This window comes from Camelina sativa, chromosome 13 (genome assembly GCF_000633955.1).
Source record: "Camelina sativa cultivar DH55 chromosome 13, Cs, whole genome shotgun sequence".
NCBI classification, from domain to species: Eukaryota; Viridiplantae; Streptophyta; class Magnoliopsida; order Brassicales; family Brassicaceae; genus Camelina; species Camelina sativa.
Genome location: NC_025697.1, coordinates 22,064,469 through 22,079,583, shown reverse-complemented (window position 1 = coordinate 22,079,583; position 15,115 = coordinate 22,064,469). Strand labels below are relative to the sequence as shown.

The window sequence follows — 15,115 nt, the reverse complement described above, 5'->3', positions numbered from 1 at the left end:
TTTGATTTTCATTTACAATGCCATTGCAATGAGTTCCTTGATTGCTTTTCTTATCAGGTTTTTGTAGGTGCAAGATTACATGTTAGTGGAGGTGTTCTGAGAGGAGGCCGTGTAATAGACGCTGAATCATCTGTTGCTGGTAATGCTCAATGGCTGTTTTGTGTGGATTTTGTTTCACAAGCCTTTTCCGGAGATGAGGGTCCCTGTTCTCCATTTTTGCTCTTTCTAACTGTTTTGGAATCTTTCTTCTCCCAGTGCTTGATACTGCTGCCGGTGTATGGTTGGATAGAAATGGGCAAGTTACTTCTGCACGCGGCAACAAGGGACAAATCGATCAAGATCCGTCTTTTGAACTTATGCGACGCTGTCGCCATGGCGCCGCATCAGTTGGCATCCGTATTTATGTGCATGGTGGTCTTAGAGGAGGTTAGCCTGATATTTTTCTTTTAAAATAACAAGATGCGTAAGTTTATTGCGGTACATATAGTCTTCTTGTTTCAAGATTCCTAACTTGGCCAAATTGATTCTTTGGTACACTTACATTTCTCATATCTCATAGTTTAAGTCAATTCCTTAAGTCATCTAACTATTTCTCACTATATGATGATTGCTGTAATTTTCTTTCCGCACAGATGTGTTGCTTGACGATTTTCTAGTCGCTGAAAATTCAACATTCCAGTCAGACATCAGTTCTCCTTTGCTAGCATCTGATAGAACCCAACAAAGCTCTACTCCTAGGTTTTCTTATGCTGCACGACCTCCTACCGGCTTTGAACCAGCCACCCCCATGTCTGAGGGACTGAGGTCTATCCCATTTCTTACACTCTTTTTGGTTTGTGCTTATCTATGTCTAGTTGTTTGAGCATGACTTATCTTTCGTTTCTCTTTAACAATATCAGCTTGGACGAAAATTCATTGGAGAAATTGACGGAGGCTTCTGCAGCTGAAGCAGAGGTTGCTAGCTCTGTTTGGCGAGCAGCACAATTAGGATCTGGTACTCTGGATGAAGAACCCTCTACCTCTGATGCCAACTCGCCAACTGTAGAATCTACTACCGATGGTACTGAAACTGAAGGAGATGTCAGGCTTCATCCAAGAGCTGTACGTTTATCCCTAAAATTATATTTCTGTCTTTGTGTTTATTTTATTTTCTTATGGAACGTTTTTTTTTATGGCTTACACATATTGGTTGCTTAGTTCGAAATACTTTCCAACATAGTGAATGCTTTAATAACTGTTATATGATTATTTCTAGTCTTTAACCTATTTGATTACCAAAGTATCTCATTTTTGTAGGTTGTGGTAGCAAAAGAGACAGTTGGCAGTCTGGGCGGTATGGTAAGACAGTTAAGCTTGGATCAGTTTCAGAATGAGAGCCGGCGGATGGTTCCCATGAATAATAGCGATGTGCCACAACCCACCAAGAAGTTCACTAGACAAAAGTCTCCTCAAGGCCTACATAAAAAGGTATCACTCTTGTGCATTCTTATCATCAACCTAGACACTGTCGCAGTTAACACCTACTAATATGTTGTTGTTTGTAGGTCATTTCTGCGTTGTTGAGACCTCGAAACTGGAAACCTCCTGGCAATAGGAAGTTTTTCTTGGATTCTTACGAAGTTGGCGAACTCTGTTATGCTGCTGAACAAATATTTATGCATGAACAAACGGTTCTTCAGCTAAAAGCTCCTATTAAAGTCTTCGGAGATCTCCATGGGCAATTTGGTGATTTAATGCGGTTGTTTGATGAATATGGATTTCCCTCAACAGCTGGTGATATCACGTAAGTTTAAGCAAATGATTGAACAACGTGGAGTTTTGCTCAAAAATATTCACTGAACTATTTAAACGTGCTTGCTTCAGGTATATTGACTATTTATTTTTGGGAGATTACGTTGACCGAGGACAACACAGCCTGGAAACGATAACTTTGCTGCTAGCATTGAAGGCAAGACGGTGCCTCATTTCACATCACCCATATTACTAGTGTCATTCGAATTGTGCCTTTTGGTTTTATTGTTCTGAGATATTCCTGTTGCAGATTGAATATCCGGAGAATGTTCACTTGATTCGTGGAAATCACGAGGCTGCTGACATTAATGCACTATTTGGTTTCCGTCTTGAATGCATAGAAAGAATGGTACTTGCCTCTCTGCAGACATATACAATTTCTATGTCGCTAGCTATTTCTGCTTAGACTAAGCCTGCTCTGTACTTTTTACCAGGGAGAGAATGATGGCATCTGGGCATGGACAAGATTTAACCAACTTTTCAATTATCTTCCTCTCGCTGCACTTATTGAGAACAAAATTATATGTATGCATGGTGGAATTGGGAGGTCAATCAGTTCAGTGGAACAGATCGAGAAGATTGAAAGGCCCATAACGATGGACGCTGGATCCCTTGTACTGATGGATTTATTATGGTAATCCACCCTATCTGGTCCTGCTTTCATATGGATCACTATTTCTTACATCCCTGAGTCATACTAACATATTTCTAAGTACAGGTCTGATCCTACAGAGAACGATAGTATCGAGGGTTTAAGACCAAATGCCAGAGGACCTGGTCTTGTCACGTTTGGGGTAAAAAAAACTTTATTCGCTCTTATTGTCGTTTTACATTAATATTTTAAAATTGGGGGCCAGTCACTGAAGGCGTAGTCTTGATATTGCAGCCTGATAGAGTCACAGAATTCTGTAAGAAGAATAAACTGCAGCTAATTATTAGGGCCCATGAATGTGTAATGGATGGATTTGAAAGATTTGCACAGGGACAATTGATTACGCTTTTCTCCGCCACAAATTACTGCGGTGAGGAGAAACAAAACTCGTCAAAAAACTTCATCTTGTATCTATGTTTGTACTCTTGGATAGGCAAGAAATAAAAACATTGTGATACTTTTTCTAAACAGGAACTGCGAACAATGCGGGAGCTATATTGGTGGTTGGCAGAGGATTAGTGATTGTTCCTAAGTTAATTCATCCTCTTCCACCTCCCATCTTATCTCCGGAGAATTCTCCAGAACATTCTGGAGACGATGCTTGGATGCAGGTAACAGCACTTTGACTACTTATTCTGTTCCAAGTAAATTCAGATCCATACATCAACACCTTGACTACCATCACAAGAACCCCGCCCTTAGTGTAGGAGACTGTCTTTGTCTTGTTCCTAGAAACACATATAGTTGGAACAATAAAAGGCATTTTCCTAGTATGTACAAGTGTAGCATAATGTCTTTGTTTCGGCCACGAACTGAGCAACTCAGTCGTAGTTGGTAGTTAGTTTATGTGATCTACAGATACCAATAAAGTCCCTAAAAATCTTCACTTTTTTTGCGTAGAAGAACGGACAGTCCTAGTAGAGTTAGTTTATGTAGCTACGAACCAGACACTGAACCCATAAGTGCACAATTTTAATCTGTTGCAGGAGCTGAATATCCAGAGACCGCCGACTCCAACAAGAGGCAGGCCACAGCCAGATTTTGACAGAAGCTCGCTTGCGTACATTTGAATCTGATTGTGTTCCGGGTTTCTGCTTCCTATTCATGAAAGTAACAACCATTGGATTTTGGTACCAACTCTATACAAGTATAGCAAGATTTTATGTTTCAGAATTTGCAGTGTTCATATCCTGTGCCACACATGTGTAATATATATATAACCCGTTATAACACCAGAGAATGAGAATGGTATTTTTAATTTTTTTCCCTCGTTGCTTTTCTTCTGAAAAAAAAAAAATATATCGTTGCTTTTCTTCTGAAAAAAAAAATATATATCGTTGCTATTCTTCTGGAAAAAAAAAAAATACTCTTCATAGTGACGATGAGTTATTAAATTTCTTATGTCTTGAGTATGCATGTGAAGACATATTAAGGATAGCCAAAAAAAATAGTAACCATAACCCCGCATAACAAACACGAAGTTGTGCATTCATACATTATTGATTATTTCTGATAAATCAAGTGTTTCAGAGGGCAGCAAAAGCATGAAGAGCTGATTGAGCGCTACGTCCAGCTTCTGTGGTCAAGAAGTGAAGAAACTCTTTGTATTCATAGGGTTTGAATATACGCGGATGTTCTTCGTCGACAAGCTCTTCTGGTGAACAATGATGACTTCTGGTTTTGGAACTGAGAACAACGCAGTCGAATACCTTTTCTTCTTTCCCATCATCATGACTCGGTGATATGGACAAAACACTCGACCATTCAAAATTGCCTTGCAACATTAACAAGGATATGATTGCTTAACCTCGAATTACTTAAGAAGTGTGTGTTTGTTAGGAAAAAAAAAAAAAAAAAAAGATGGAAGTTAGGACTTACACATAGAGAATCTCCAACCATAACGAGGAAATAATCATGAGATGGTTTCACTTTGATCCATTTTTCGTCCTTGGTCTTCACTTCGAGACCATCAACTTCGTGCTGATGAAGTATCGTGATCATGTTCTTATCGGTATGAGCACGCAAACCTACCTTTGACTCCTCGTCATCAGCATCAAGAAGAGGAGGTATTGTATACTCCATCATTCGAAGAGTATTATATGTAGAATTAAGATGCCCATCAATGTATTTCTCTAACTCAAAACTCTCCATTATCATTCTTCTCACCATTACATCCAATTCAGAGAATTTCTCCGAGAATTGGAGTAACGTCTCGCTATTTCAATAACACAAATATTCGAGAAAATTGCGTTTATGAATCAATATGTTATTATTATGCAAAAATAAATAATAATAAAAAGGTTGACTTCACATTCATTACCTAAGACCATCATTAGTGGAGTAACCCACTATAGTTACTCTCATATTAATTAATTATATAATTAATACTAAATTAAGTAACATAATTCTAAGAGAAACTTAAGCAAAATCACCCTATTACTAGAGAACCCAAAAGAAGGTTACTCAATCATTTAGACATAACCCTTACAAAAGCCATACAATCCTTACAACCATCAAAAGCCATACACTCCTTACAAACATCAAAAGCCATTTAGACATAACCCTTCACATCAACAAAACATCCCAAATCCGTGACATGTTCCACAACAAGACAATTTCTTCTCTTCACGTGACTGTCCACAGCTACATTTCATGAGAAACCTGAAACAAAAGAATACAAGTAGAGTTAATCACAACAAAACATACAGACATGAGAGACATAGAATGGTGACAACATGAGAAAGACACACAAGAGTTAAACATAACAAATCAAAAGAATTGAAACCTAAATGTTTGTCAACATTTGATCTACTAGTTTGTCTCTAAGTAGCACTTCAGCGGGTGTTAGTTCACTCTTGTTAACTAAGCTGTCTAGCAATCTCATCTTGCCGTGCCTCTCTTTAGCAGCTTGTTCTTGATCCTTCATTGCAATGATCTTATCTAACCTATGGACAGAACCATCCTCAACATCAATACTAACAGTCGGTTTCTTCCCTTTGTTCTTTGTAGCTTTAACACCCGGAGGCCTCTTCTCAGATCCATCATTGCTCGTAGTAGTAGTCTCAGATGCAAGCTTAGTCCACTTGTGGTTACATTCTTCTGTGATCCATTTCTGATCGTGCTTCAGCTCCCTCCAGCAATGTCCAAGCATAATTGGCTTCTTCATGTCGTTATTGTAAAGAGAATGTTGAGGTAAAGTGGGGTGGCTGAGAAGAGAATGGGTTGCTAAATTGAATAGGATGAGAGGATTGAGTAGAATGTGGAGGGTTAGGATTATCAGAAACGTTGGGATCTATTTGAGAATTCAAAAGATCAACATAATTATCCGATGACAAACGATAAAGATTTCTAGGAGACATTGTTTGTGTTTAATGAAAGCTTATGTTTAACTAAAAAAGGATGTTTAAAGTGTAATTATGCTTTTTATTCAAACTAGAAACAGACAAGAACAAGAACAACAATCGGGTTTCCAAAATATTTTAAAACACTTGAGCAAAAAAAAAAAAACAGGACACGGCAAAACATCCCAAATCATACCTTTTAGCACAATTATTTATAAAAAACGTCAAACTAGAACAAGAACTCACAGTTTTATCAAAACAAAACAAGAACAATTAATATGTAATCTGAACTAGAACAAGAACTCACAGTTAGAACAAGAACAAGAACAATCTATAACAGAAAGATTAACAAAACAGAACAAGAACAATAAAACCAACTAATTCATCCCAATCACATCATAGTCAAAACCTAACAACAACATATGATAGTTATAGGTCCATACCTTATCAATTTTGACTGTCCAACCGGTAAACCACTTCATCAACACCACTCTTCATCATTTAACCGCTATATCCAGTTCATGAGAATCTCGCAGAAAACAAGACAATCTTGTTAAACATCAATAACACAAGTCATCAAGAACATCAAATTAATCTCACAATCGATGCCTAATAAGTCAAATCGACAGCAAAGATTAACAATTCTAACAAGCAATCGAATTAATACGAAACCCTAATAATTAAAGACCATACGAAGATGAATTACAGAAACACAAAAAAACATAGATCAGAAGACGAACCGTATCTCTCCAATTCGTTAGACGGTGGACCTCGTCGGACATCCGCTGTTGTCCCACCACTCCTCCGCCATCGTTGTCCCACCACTGTGGAACCTTCGCCGTCGCCAAATCGTGAGAACCGAAGTGACAAACCCTAATAGGCTGGGTTAGGCCAATACAATCTCCAATCACCCTCCGTTTATCCCAAAATCATCGAGATTTAGCCGGATAAATCAACGATATGATGTTAATCGGTTGGTTTTTCCGATGACTGTCGATTCACGATTTATCTCCCACGAACGAGAGAGAGGAGAAAGAAAAGAGAGAGGTCGAGAAAGAATGAAAAAAATGTGAAGAAAAAAAAATACCTTTTATATTTATCAGTTTACCAATCACAATATGACACGTATCGTTGCTCAAGGGGTTGCTACCAAACCTTCCTATAGAATAGATCCTCAGCGTATTGGACTCAAATATTGGTTTTATAATATAATTTTGGGCCCAAAATTAAGAGTAACCCACTAAATTACTCGAGTAATGATGCTCTAATACTCTTGTTCCCATGATCAGGCCATAACTGTTGAGTAAAGTCGTTGACCTTGTCCAAAACATTAGCGTCATCGATCCCAAAACTCTGATAAAGATTGTGAGAAAGATACCCATGGAAGGGTTTCGTAGACACGTTTCTCTGTCTGGTCTGAATCGGCAACTTGAAAAGCTCTTCCACGGCTTCAAAAGCAGACTTCTTCAGCTCCGCTGACACTTTGTCAAAGGAAGCTTGGAAACAACCGTAGTCTTCTAGAGCTTTACGGACATCAATCTTTACTTCCTCCCACTTCGAGCTTCCTGGTTTTAGGGTTTTGTCTGAGAAATCGATAACTGGGAGATGAACAGAAACGTCAAGAGGAAGAACAGAGTCTGATGAATCCATTTCTTGATTCTGAGATTTTTCTTTTTAGGTGTTCTTCTTTTTCGTTGCTTTTGTAAAATTGGCCTAATAAATACCAAATTGGTTTGACGAAACGTAATTCTTTAACTAGTGCTCTGTAATTAGTATGTGATGACAGTTGTTAGCTGACTAACTTATATAGTATTATGCAATTATTGCGTGTGTTGTCATATATGTCCACCATTAATAACAACCGTTACGTACGGTGCTGCTTGCAAGGTATATGGCTTAATGATATCAACTCTGAGATTCTTTTTGTTCGTTTCAATTGTATTCTTCGAACGTTCAACCAAGATTTGTATATTTCAACTGAGAACGACTCTGTTCCGCTCATTTTTTTACCAACAATTTTGGAAACAATATTGGTATACCATGTTTCATTGATCGGCCTTAATTACTCTTATTCTTGAATATCTCACTACAAAAAAACAGATATGTTGTATCATTTATTTTGTATCACAAAACTAAATGAAGTAATTGATATGTATATATTTTACGCTCTTTCATCATGCATTTGTCATTCATTTTGTTTTCTTAACTCATTGTTTTGCATTGTTTTTAGTCTCTTCTGCATAATATGCATATCTAGGTAGTCTTTGCATTGGTCTTCCATGCATCTTACATATTGGAATTGTTTCAGGTGTTTTAAGAGATGTCCAAACCATCAAAAGCAAACAGGAAGCAGAAAAGCAGTCCAGCGACTTGATCTACACTACCCAGCGATCCAACCTTCCACGTCTTTGATCGAGTCAAGTGAATATTTTACTTTGGGATTCAGCTTTTGAAGTATTCATCAAAGTTGTAAGGAATTGAGTCATCTCTCCAATGCCGTTTATTACAAGCCAATCGGAAGCGTGGTTCAAGAGTTATCACCATTTTATTAGATGAATGTACTCCCATATTTCTGACTCGACCTGCACGCAAAGGAGAGCTCCCACTCAATCGGACATGTTAGCAGCGAATCGACCAATACGTCCCAGGAGGGCTCCTGAGCACCCTCAAGACACGACTCGATCAGCAACTCCCAGACAACACTTTTAAAGCTGCCACTCGATCGACACTTTCAAGCTGCCACTCGATCGACGATCTCAAGCCGCCACTCGATCGACGATCTCAAGCCGCCACTCGATCAGACATCCTAGACTCTGACTCGATCGATGCTCTTAAACCGACGTCCGGGTTTCCGACTGAAGGCGCGTGTGAGAAGGGTTCCTGAACTGCCTCTATATTTTGTCGTTTGATGTTTTAGGGTTTTCTATGTTTTGCTATATATAGACTTTTATGCCTTAACCCAAAAGATTTAGCTTTGATCCTAGAGTTTTATGTGTACCCACCAAAAAACGTTTATGATTTTGTAATCAAAATATATCTTAATCCATTTAGTTTTTGCATTTGATTTCTTCTACAAAGTTGTTTATCTCATCTTTATCTATCTATTCACGATGATGAGTGTTCTTGATTAGTAAACTAGAGTTCTTGAGGATGGGATAGATTTTGACAGGAGCTCACTTGCGTACATTTGAATCTGATTGTGTGTCCCGGTTTCTGCTTCCAATTCATGAAAGTAACAACCATTGGATTTTGGTACCAACTCTATACAAGTATAGCAAGATTTTATGTTTCAGAATTTGCAGTGTTCATATCCTGTGCCACACATGTGTAATATATATATAACCCGTTATAACACCAGAGAATGAGAATGGTATTTTTAATTTTTTTCGTTGCTTTTCTTCTTAAAAGAAAAAATACTCTTCATAGTGACGATGAGTTATTAATTTTCTTGTGTATGAGTATGCATGTGAAGACATATTGAGTAAGGATAGCCAAAAAAATAGTAAACATAAAAATTTGTTTTTTTTTGGGATTGGTATAAATTAGTCTATAACCCCGCAAAAACAAACACGAAGTTATGCATTCATACATTATTATTGATTATTTCTGATAAAATCAAGTGTTTCAGAGGGCAGCAAAAGCATGAAGAGTTGATTGAGCGCCACCTCCAGCTTCTGTGCTCAAGAAGTGAAGAAACTCAATGTATTCATAAGGTTTGAATATACGCGGATTTTCTTCGTCGTCAAGCTCTTCTGGTGAATCTATGATGATTTCTGATTTTGGAACTGAGAACAGCGCAGTCGAATACCTTGTCTTCTTTCCCATCATCATGACTCGGTGATATGGAGGAAACACTCGACCATTCAAAAGTCCTTGCAACATTAACAAGGATATGATTGCTTATTTTCGAATTAATTAAGAAGTGTGTGTGTTAGGAAAAAAAATAAAAAAAGATGAAGTTAGGACTTACACATAGAGAATCTCCAACCATAACGAGGAAATGATCTTGAGATGGTTTCACTTTGATCCATTTTTTGCCTTTGGTCTTCACTTCGAGACCATCAACTTCGTGCTGATGAAGTATCGTGATCATGTTCTCCGAGAACTGGTGTAACGTCTCGCTATTTCAATAAGCGTTTATATATGTTATTATTATGCCAAAATAGATAATAAAAAGGTTGACTTCACATTCATTACCTAATACTCTTGTTCCCATGATCAGGCCATAATTGTTGAGTAAAGTCGTTGACCTTGTCCAAAACATTAGCGTCATGAAGGGTTTCGTAGACACGTTTCTCTGTCTGGTCTGAATCGGCAACTTGAAAAGCTCTTCCACGGCTTCAAAAGCAGACTTCTTCAGCTCCGCTGACACTTTGTCAAAGGAAGCTTGGAAACAACCGTAGTCTTCTAGAGCTTTACGAACATCAAGTGTTAATGGGGCATCATGAGTCGCTTTTAGAGGCCATGGAAGAGCTTTTCGAATTGCCAACAGAAACAAAACAAAGAAAAATGTGGGGACGAAACCTTGTGTTGGATATTCAACTCATAATGATCTCTCCGAGAGTTTTGGGATCAACGATGCTAATATTTTGGAGAATGCTTACGAATTTAATCTACAACTATGGCCAAAGGGTTACATGAGTATCAGGTATATATATATATATATATATATATATATATATATATGTGAAAACTCCAGTTTTAAAAATACATTTGGTCGTAAAATGATCTTATTTGTTGTTATATTTGTGTGATTGTGTTGATTATATTGCCAAATTAATCAAGTAAAAGGTCTCACATATATATAAACCAAAAGGATGAAAAAGAATCCTAACTCCTAAGATGGCTTCACTCCTCTTCGCTCGTAACTTTCAGTATGATGCTGATAAAGTATCGTGACGTACGATGTTGTTATTGATATGACGTAGACCCAACTTCGTCTCTTTAGATATTTATAATCCAACACAACAAGTACTACAAATAATCAGTTGCTCTTCTAGCTAGTTTCAACATGCATGGTTTTAATAATTTTTTGTTTTTTGGACATGCATGATCAGTTTCTTTCTAAAATAAAATCCAAACGTATATCGATTGCACCAGAATTGAAAGAAGAATGGATTCATGAAAGTCCTCAGCTTCCACTCATCTATCTCTCGCGGAAAAAAAAAAATTGTAGAACCAGCAGGAAGCTCAAATTAACAGGTAGGGTTTTGAAGTGAGGACTCTCCCAAGTCCAAGACTGCGTTCATTTCACTAATAAGGACTTTTAGATCATTCTATAGTTATCGTATGAGAGAAATTGTTAACTTACCACCATTTTGCACCCGAAAGGACTTAATTTCTTACGTAGTAAAGCCCAAATTAAGCCCATTATTCACATTCGACCAGATTATGATATTCAATAATTCATAATGTTATATAGATTTGGATATTGAGAAACCCAAGCTAGCTTTTTAAGCACTATCGCGTCTTAAGAGCAAACAACAGAAAATAAATGCATTTTTAATAATTCAAAAGTGTAATTAGTACAATGTTGTAGGTGCTAAAAACCACAATCTAATTTGCTTGTTGATTAAAAAAGATTTGGGGCAGGCTTTGAGTGGAAGTCGACAAGAACAGTGAAGAAACGACGAATTGGATTTATATTGATGTTTTTGTGTATCTCGTTACATGTGTATCTACACATACTGTCTCAAAGTATTTAAATTATAAAGGTACAACGAGGATCCTTGGATTTACTCCGAAGCTATCTCTCCATTCATCCGCGATCTCCCCGAGATTCCCTCAACCATTTGACTTGTTGCCGGCCCAAAAACCCACGTAACCCACCAATTAATGGGCTTAACACACAGGCTTTAGATCGGCGAAACCCACCTCCAACAAATGTGATTTATTTTGTGTTGTTTGCTCTTAAAATGTTAAATACATTTCGAACTGTTCAATTAACGCATTTTCGTAGTTGAATAAATGAGCTTTCCAATTCAATTAATTAATTAAAAATATTTGCATTGACGTTTTAATTATTAGAGTAATTAGTACAGTAATTGTTTGCCCAAGAAAAGAGTAATAAGTACTGTAATTAACTTATCTATATCTTAACCAATCACACAAATCCACGTGGAGTTAAAAAAAAATAGAAAGGGAAACAAAGACAAAGAGAGAGATCCTTTCAAACTTGAAATTAAAAAATCAGATTTGTTTTTTGTTTTTTTGGTTTCTCTCAGCCGAAGAAGAAGAAGAAGAATCAGAGAATCAGTCTATTTTACTCATTTCCGATGATGATTCTGTCTCACTCATCATTGAATCGATCATTCCACTAACAAATCTCGCCGGAGTTTCTTCTTTAATCATGCCTCTACCTATATTCTCGTCACGGTTACAGTGTTCGTCTTCTTCGTCGTCGTCTCGATCTTCGTTTCCTCGGCCTAAGCCTCGTATCGATCCTAGCTTGACTTTGATTCCAGGCTTATCCAACGACGTCGCGAGGCTGATCCTCTCCTTCGTCCCTTACCCTCACATCTCTCGTCTCAAATCCACTTGTAAATCATGGTACGCTTTCCTCTCTTCCAAAACCCTAATTTCACTCCGCCATGGCCGAGACAACAGATACGGCCACAATCTCTCGCATCTCCTCTGTATCTTCCCTCAGGATCCTTCGATTTCGCCTCCGTTTCTCTTCGATCCCGTGACTCTTTCATGGAGACCGCTTCCTCTCTTGCCTTGTAACCCTCACGTTTACGGTCTCTGCAATTTCGTAGCCGTCTCTATTGGTCCCTGCGTTTACGTTCTCGGTGGCTCTGCTTTCGATACTAGGTCTTATCCTCTTGATGTGCCTTTGCCTACTTCTTCTGTGTTCCGTTACAGTTTCGCGAAATCTGTTTGGGAACGGCTCTCTCCGATGTTGTCTCCGCGAGGAAGCTTCGCTTGTGCTGCGATGACCGGTTTGTCTGATCGGATCATTGTGGCGGGAGGAGGATCACGGCACACGTTGTTTGGTGCTGCGGGAAGCAGAATGAGTTCGGTTGAGATGTATGATGTTGAGAAAGATGAGTGGAGAGAGATGGATGAGTTGCCTAGGTTTAGAGCAGGATGTGTTGGGTTCTTGGTTGGGAATAATGAGGATGATGATAAGGAGAAAGAGAGAGAATTTTGGGTGATGGGTGGATATGGCAGATCAAGGACTGTCTCTGGGATTCTTCCTGTTGATGAGTACTATAAAGACGCTGCAGTGATGGATTTGAGTGGTGAGAAATGGAGGCTTGTTGGGGATATGTGGGGAGAAGAAGAGAGACCTAAGCTAGGGAAGATTGTTGCTGTTGATTGTGGTAAGCCTGTGTTCTTCATGTTGGATAAGGAACGGATTCTTAGGTATGAGATTGGTTCGAATCGGTGGAGAAGAGAGTCTGGTGTGCCTAAGAAAGCTCATTATGACAAACCAGTTGGTTTCGTTGCCCTGAACGGTGAACTACATGTTATGATTCTTTTGGATGGTTATAACCTGATGGACACAAGGCATACTAGACAACACAGGAATGCTGGTTCTTTGATGATTCATATCTATGATCCTAAGAAGAAAACCTGGAGATCAGTTGTCACAAAGCCACCGTTCAATCATCAACTCGATTTCAGGACCACGGTTATGTGCACCATCCGATTGTAGTAGGTGTTAAAAAAACCTCTCATCTCATGATCGTCTAGAATAAAATTTGTTGTTTATGGTGTAAGCTCTGATGAATGTTAGTATCGTGTCTGTTTCTTTTGCCTTATGCATATCCTTCCCACATTGTCTGTGTACAGGTTGAAAAACAAAACAAAAAAAAATGATGTTTGGGTATTCTGTTATATTGTAAATACAAACTATAGTATGGCTTTGTATAAAACTGCTCTAGCTGCAAAACAATGCAACATTTGCAGGTACTCTTTTTCTAATCTATCAGTTCAAGTTAAGTTTTTCCATATACTATTCAAATCCAAGACTTTTGGAATCTCTTTTTGACTGTGAATCTTAACAACAGATTCTGCAATAACTTCACTTTTTTTTTTTTTGGAAAAAGATTTTGTTATAATATTGAAGACAGTTTCCTACCATAAGCAAGTGTGTGATCATAGAACAAGACAAGACAGTCTCTTACCATTTGATCACCGAAACATTGATGTGTTTGTTTGTGTTATACAGACCACACATTGAAGCTAAAAGTAGTATGTAATGTGTCATTGTAGCATTTGCATACTTGTTCACAGAATTGAGTGGTACCACATATAGTGTTGGCCATGTGATGAGGTGTTTTAAACATACATTAAGATGAGATTATGAAGTTTGATCAAACAAGATACACTAAAAAATAGGAGTATTATACTCAAATGATTAGGAAGTGACCACACTACTANAAAGGCGAAAAGTTTTTTCGACAAATTCAACATTTTGCGTAATACTGTTACGAATTGTCTCCTTCGTTCGTACGGGGTACTCAGCTTAAAAACCTGACCTTTTTAAATTTTTTTTGTTAGCGGTACAAATTCGCGATCCGATTTAGGGTCAAAGCTCTCAAATTGGGGGGAGTGATAGTGTTTCTGGGTTCTTTCGATCGTTCCATGTCTCTGGTGATTTAAACTTTTGTGTGCATTTCTAATTCGATGCTTGAACAATTAGGGTTGATGCTGTTCACTACACAGATAAAGACGACGACTTGATTCTTTTTTGAATTGGGGTTTTTGTTATTTCCGTTATGTTGATTGTTAAATCGATGATTGATGAAGCTGTAGTATCGTAATCTTCAGATTGTTTTTCTTTGATTTTAGTTTTTTTTTATAACTGGATTTATAATGGCAAAGTGGGCTTTAGTGTGTGAATATGTGATTGATGAAGTTTGAACATTTTACTGGTCTTTTGCAGGCAAGCTATGGTTCAAGGTGACTGTGAATGAAACTGTATCAATGGTAGTTATCTTCTATAATGTTTTTTGGACCAAGTGAGTTTGATGCTGATGAAATGGGTTATGCAATGAGTAGACTTGAGATAGAAGCCGAATTTTGTGATGCTGGTGGGAAAGACTTTTGTGGAGTTGGTAGTAGTAGTGGTAGTCAAAGATCAAGTGAACATCTGCCAGATTTAGACCATGAAATCAGTCAGGTTACTAAATTGAGATCTAGTCCTCATCAACGGTTTAGCCGTGAAGTCCCTGGGAGACATCAGTTACCTGTGTCTACTGTGAGGATGTTGGCTGGTCGGGAAAGTAATTTCTCTGGAAGAGGAAGGTTCTCCGCCGCTGATTGTTGCCATATGCTTAGCAGATATTTGCCTGTTAAAGGTCCTTGGCTTGTTGATCAAATG

The 15,115-nt window shown here is 38.0% G+C and overlaps 5 protein-coding genes, 1 long non-coding RNA gene and 1 pseudogene across 7 annotated transcripts in view; 3 read left to right on the top strand and 4 right to left on the bottom strand.

Moving 5' to 3' along the window:
- Nucleotides 1-3,722, top strand: part of LOC104737468 (serine/threonine-protein phosphatase BSL1) — a 6,353-nt gene extending 2,631 nt beyond the window's left edge. Inside the window, exons 9-21 of the mRNA XM_019235063.1 lie at nucleotides 58-139; nucleotides 256-426; nucleotides 633-804; nucleotides 900-1,101; nucleotides 1,297-1,467; nucleotides 1,545-1,783; nucleotides 1,864-1,948; nucleotides 2,042-2,140; nucleotides 2,226-2,425; nucleotides 2,510-2,585; nucleotides 2,678-2,813; nucleotides 2,915-3,054; nucleotides 3,430-3,722. Coding sequence (XP_019090608.1) covers nucleotides 58-139; nucleotides 256-426; nucleotides 633-804; nucleotides 900-1,101; nucleotides 1,297-1,467; nucleotides 1,545-1,783; nucleotides 1,864-1,948; nucleotides 2,042-2,140; nucleotides 2,226-2,425; nucleotides 2,510-2,585; nucleotides 2,678-2,813; nucleotides 2,915-3,054; nucleotides 3,430-3,513 — 1,857 coding nt within the window. The 3' untranslated portion in view covers nucleotides 3,514-3,722. The remainder of the gene's footprint in view (nucleotides 1-57; nucleotides 140-255; nucleotides 427-632; nucleotides 805-899; nucleotides 1,102-1,296; nucleotides 1,468-1,544; nucleotides 1,784-1,863; nucleotides 1,949-2,041; nucleotides 2,141-2,225; nucleotides 2,426-2,509; nucleotides 2,586-2,677; nucleotides 2,814-2,914; nucleotides 3,055-3,429) is intronic.
- LOC104737469 (probable 2-oxoglutarate-dependent dioxygenase AOP1) lies at nucleotides 3,829-4,653 on the bottom strand. Its single transcript, XM_019235064.1, has 2 exons — nucleotides 4,322-4,653; nucleotides 3,829-4,217 (listed from the first exon to the last, which is right to left on the bottom strand). Exons 1-2 carry the CDS (start codon nucleotides 4,610-4,612, stop codon nucleotides 4,026-4,028), a joined length of 483 nt encoding a protein of 160 aa, XP_019090609.1. The 5' UTR covers nucleotides 4,613-4,653; the 3' UTR covers nucleotides 3,829-4,025.
- On the bottom strand, nucleotides 4,862-6,819 carry LOC109128502. The gene is made up of 2 exons (XR_002034947.1): nucleotides 6,228-6,819; nucleotides 4,862-5,104 (listed from the first exon to the last, which is right to left on the bottom strand). It is a non-coding gene; the product is annotated as an uncharacterized LOC109128502 (long non-coding RNA).
- On the bottom strand, nucleotides 7,030-7,449 carry LOC109124933 (probable 2-oxoglutarate-dependent dioxygenase AOP1.2). The gene has a single exon (XM_019234625.1). It carries the CDS (start codon nucleotides 7,432-7,434, stop codon nucleotides 7,030-7,032), a length of 405 nt encoding a protein of 134 aa, XP_019090170.1. The 5' UTR covers nucleotides 7,435-7,449.
- Nucleotides 9,409-12,135, bottom strand: LOC109128405 (annotated as a pseudogene).
- On the top strand, nucleotides 11,974-13,731 carry LOC104737467 (F-box/kelch-repeat protein OR23). The gene has a single exon (XM_010457665.1). It carries the CDS (start codon nucleotides 12,134-12,136, stop codon nucleotides 13,442-13,444), a length of 1,311 nt encoding a protein of 436 aa, XP_010455967.1. The 5' UTR covers nucleotides 11,974-12,133; the 3' UTR covers nucleotides 13,445-13,731.
- Nucleotides 14,173-15,115, top strand: part of LOC104737466 (LEC14B protein-like) — a 4,428-nt gene continuing 3,485 nt past the window's right edge. The window contains exons 1-2 of one of the 2 annotated variants that reach the window (XM_010457660.1): nucleotides 14,173-14,248; nucleotides 14,678-15,092. In XM_010457660.1, the coding sequence (XP_010455962.1) occupies nucleotides 14,738-15,092 (355 nt within the window). In that variant the 5' untranslated portion in view covers nucleotides 14,173-14,248; nucleotides 14,678-14,737. Of the gene's footprint in view, nucleotides 14,249-14,274; nucleotides 14,386-14,677; nucleotides 15,093-15,115 lie in introns of those variants that run through there. The other variant, XM_010457661.2, reaches the window with a different exon arrangement.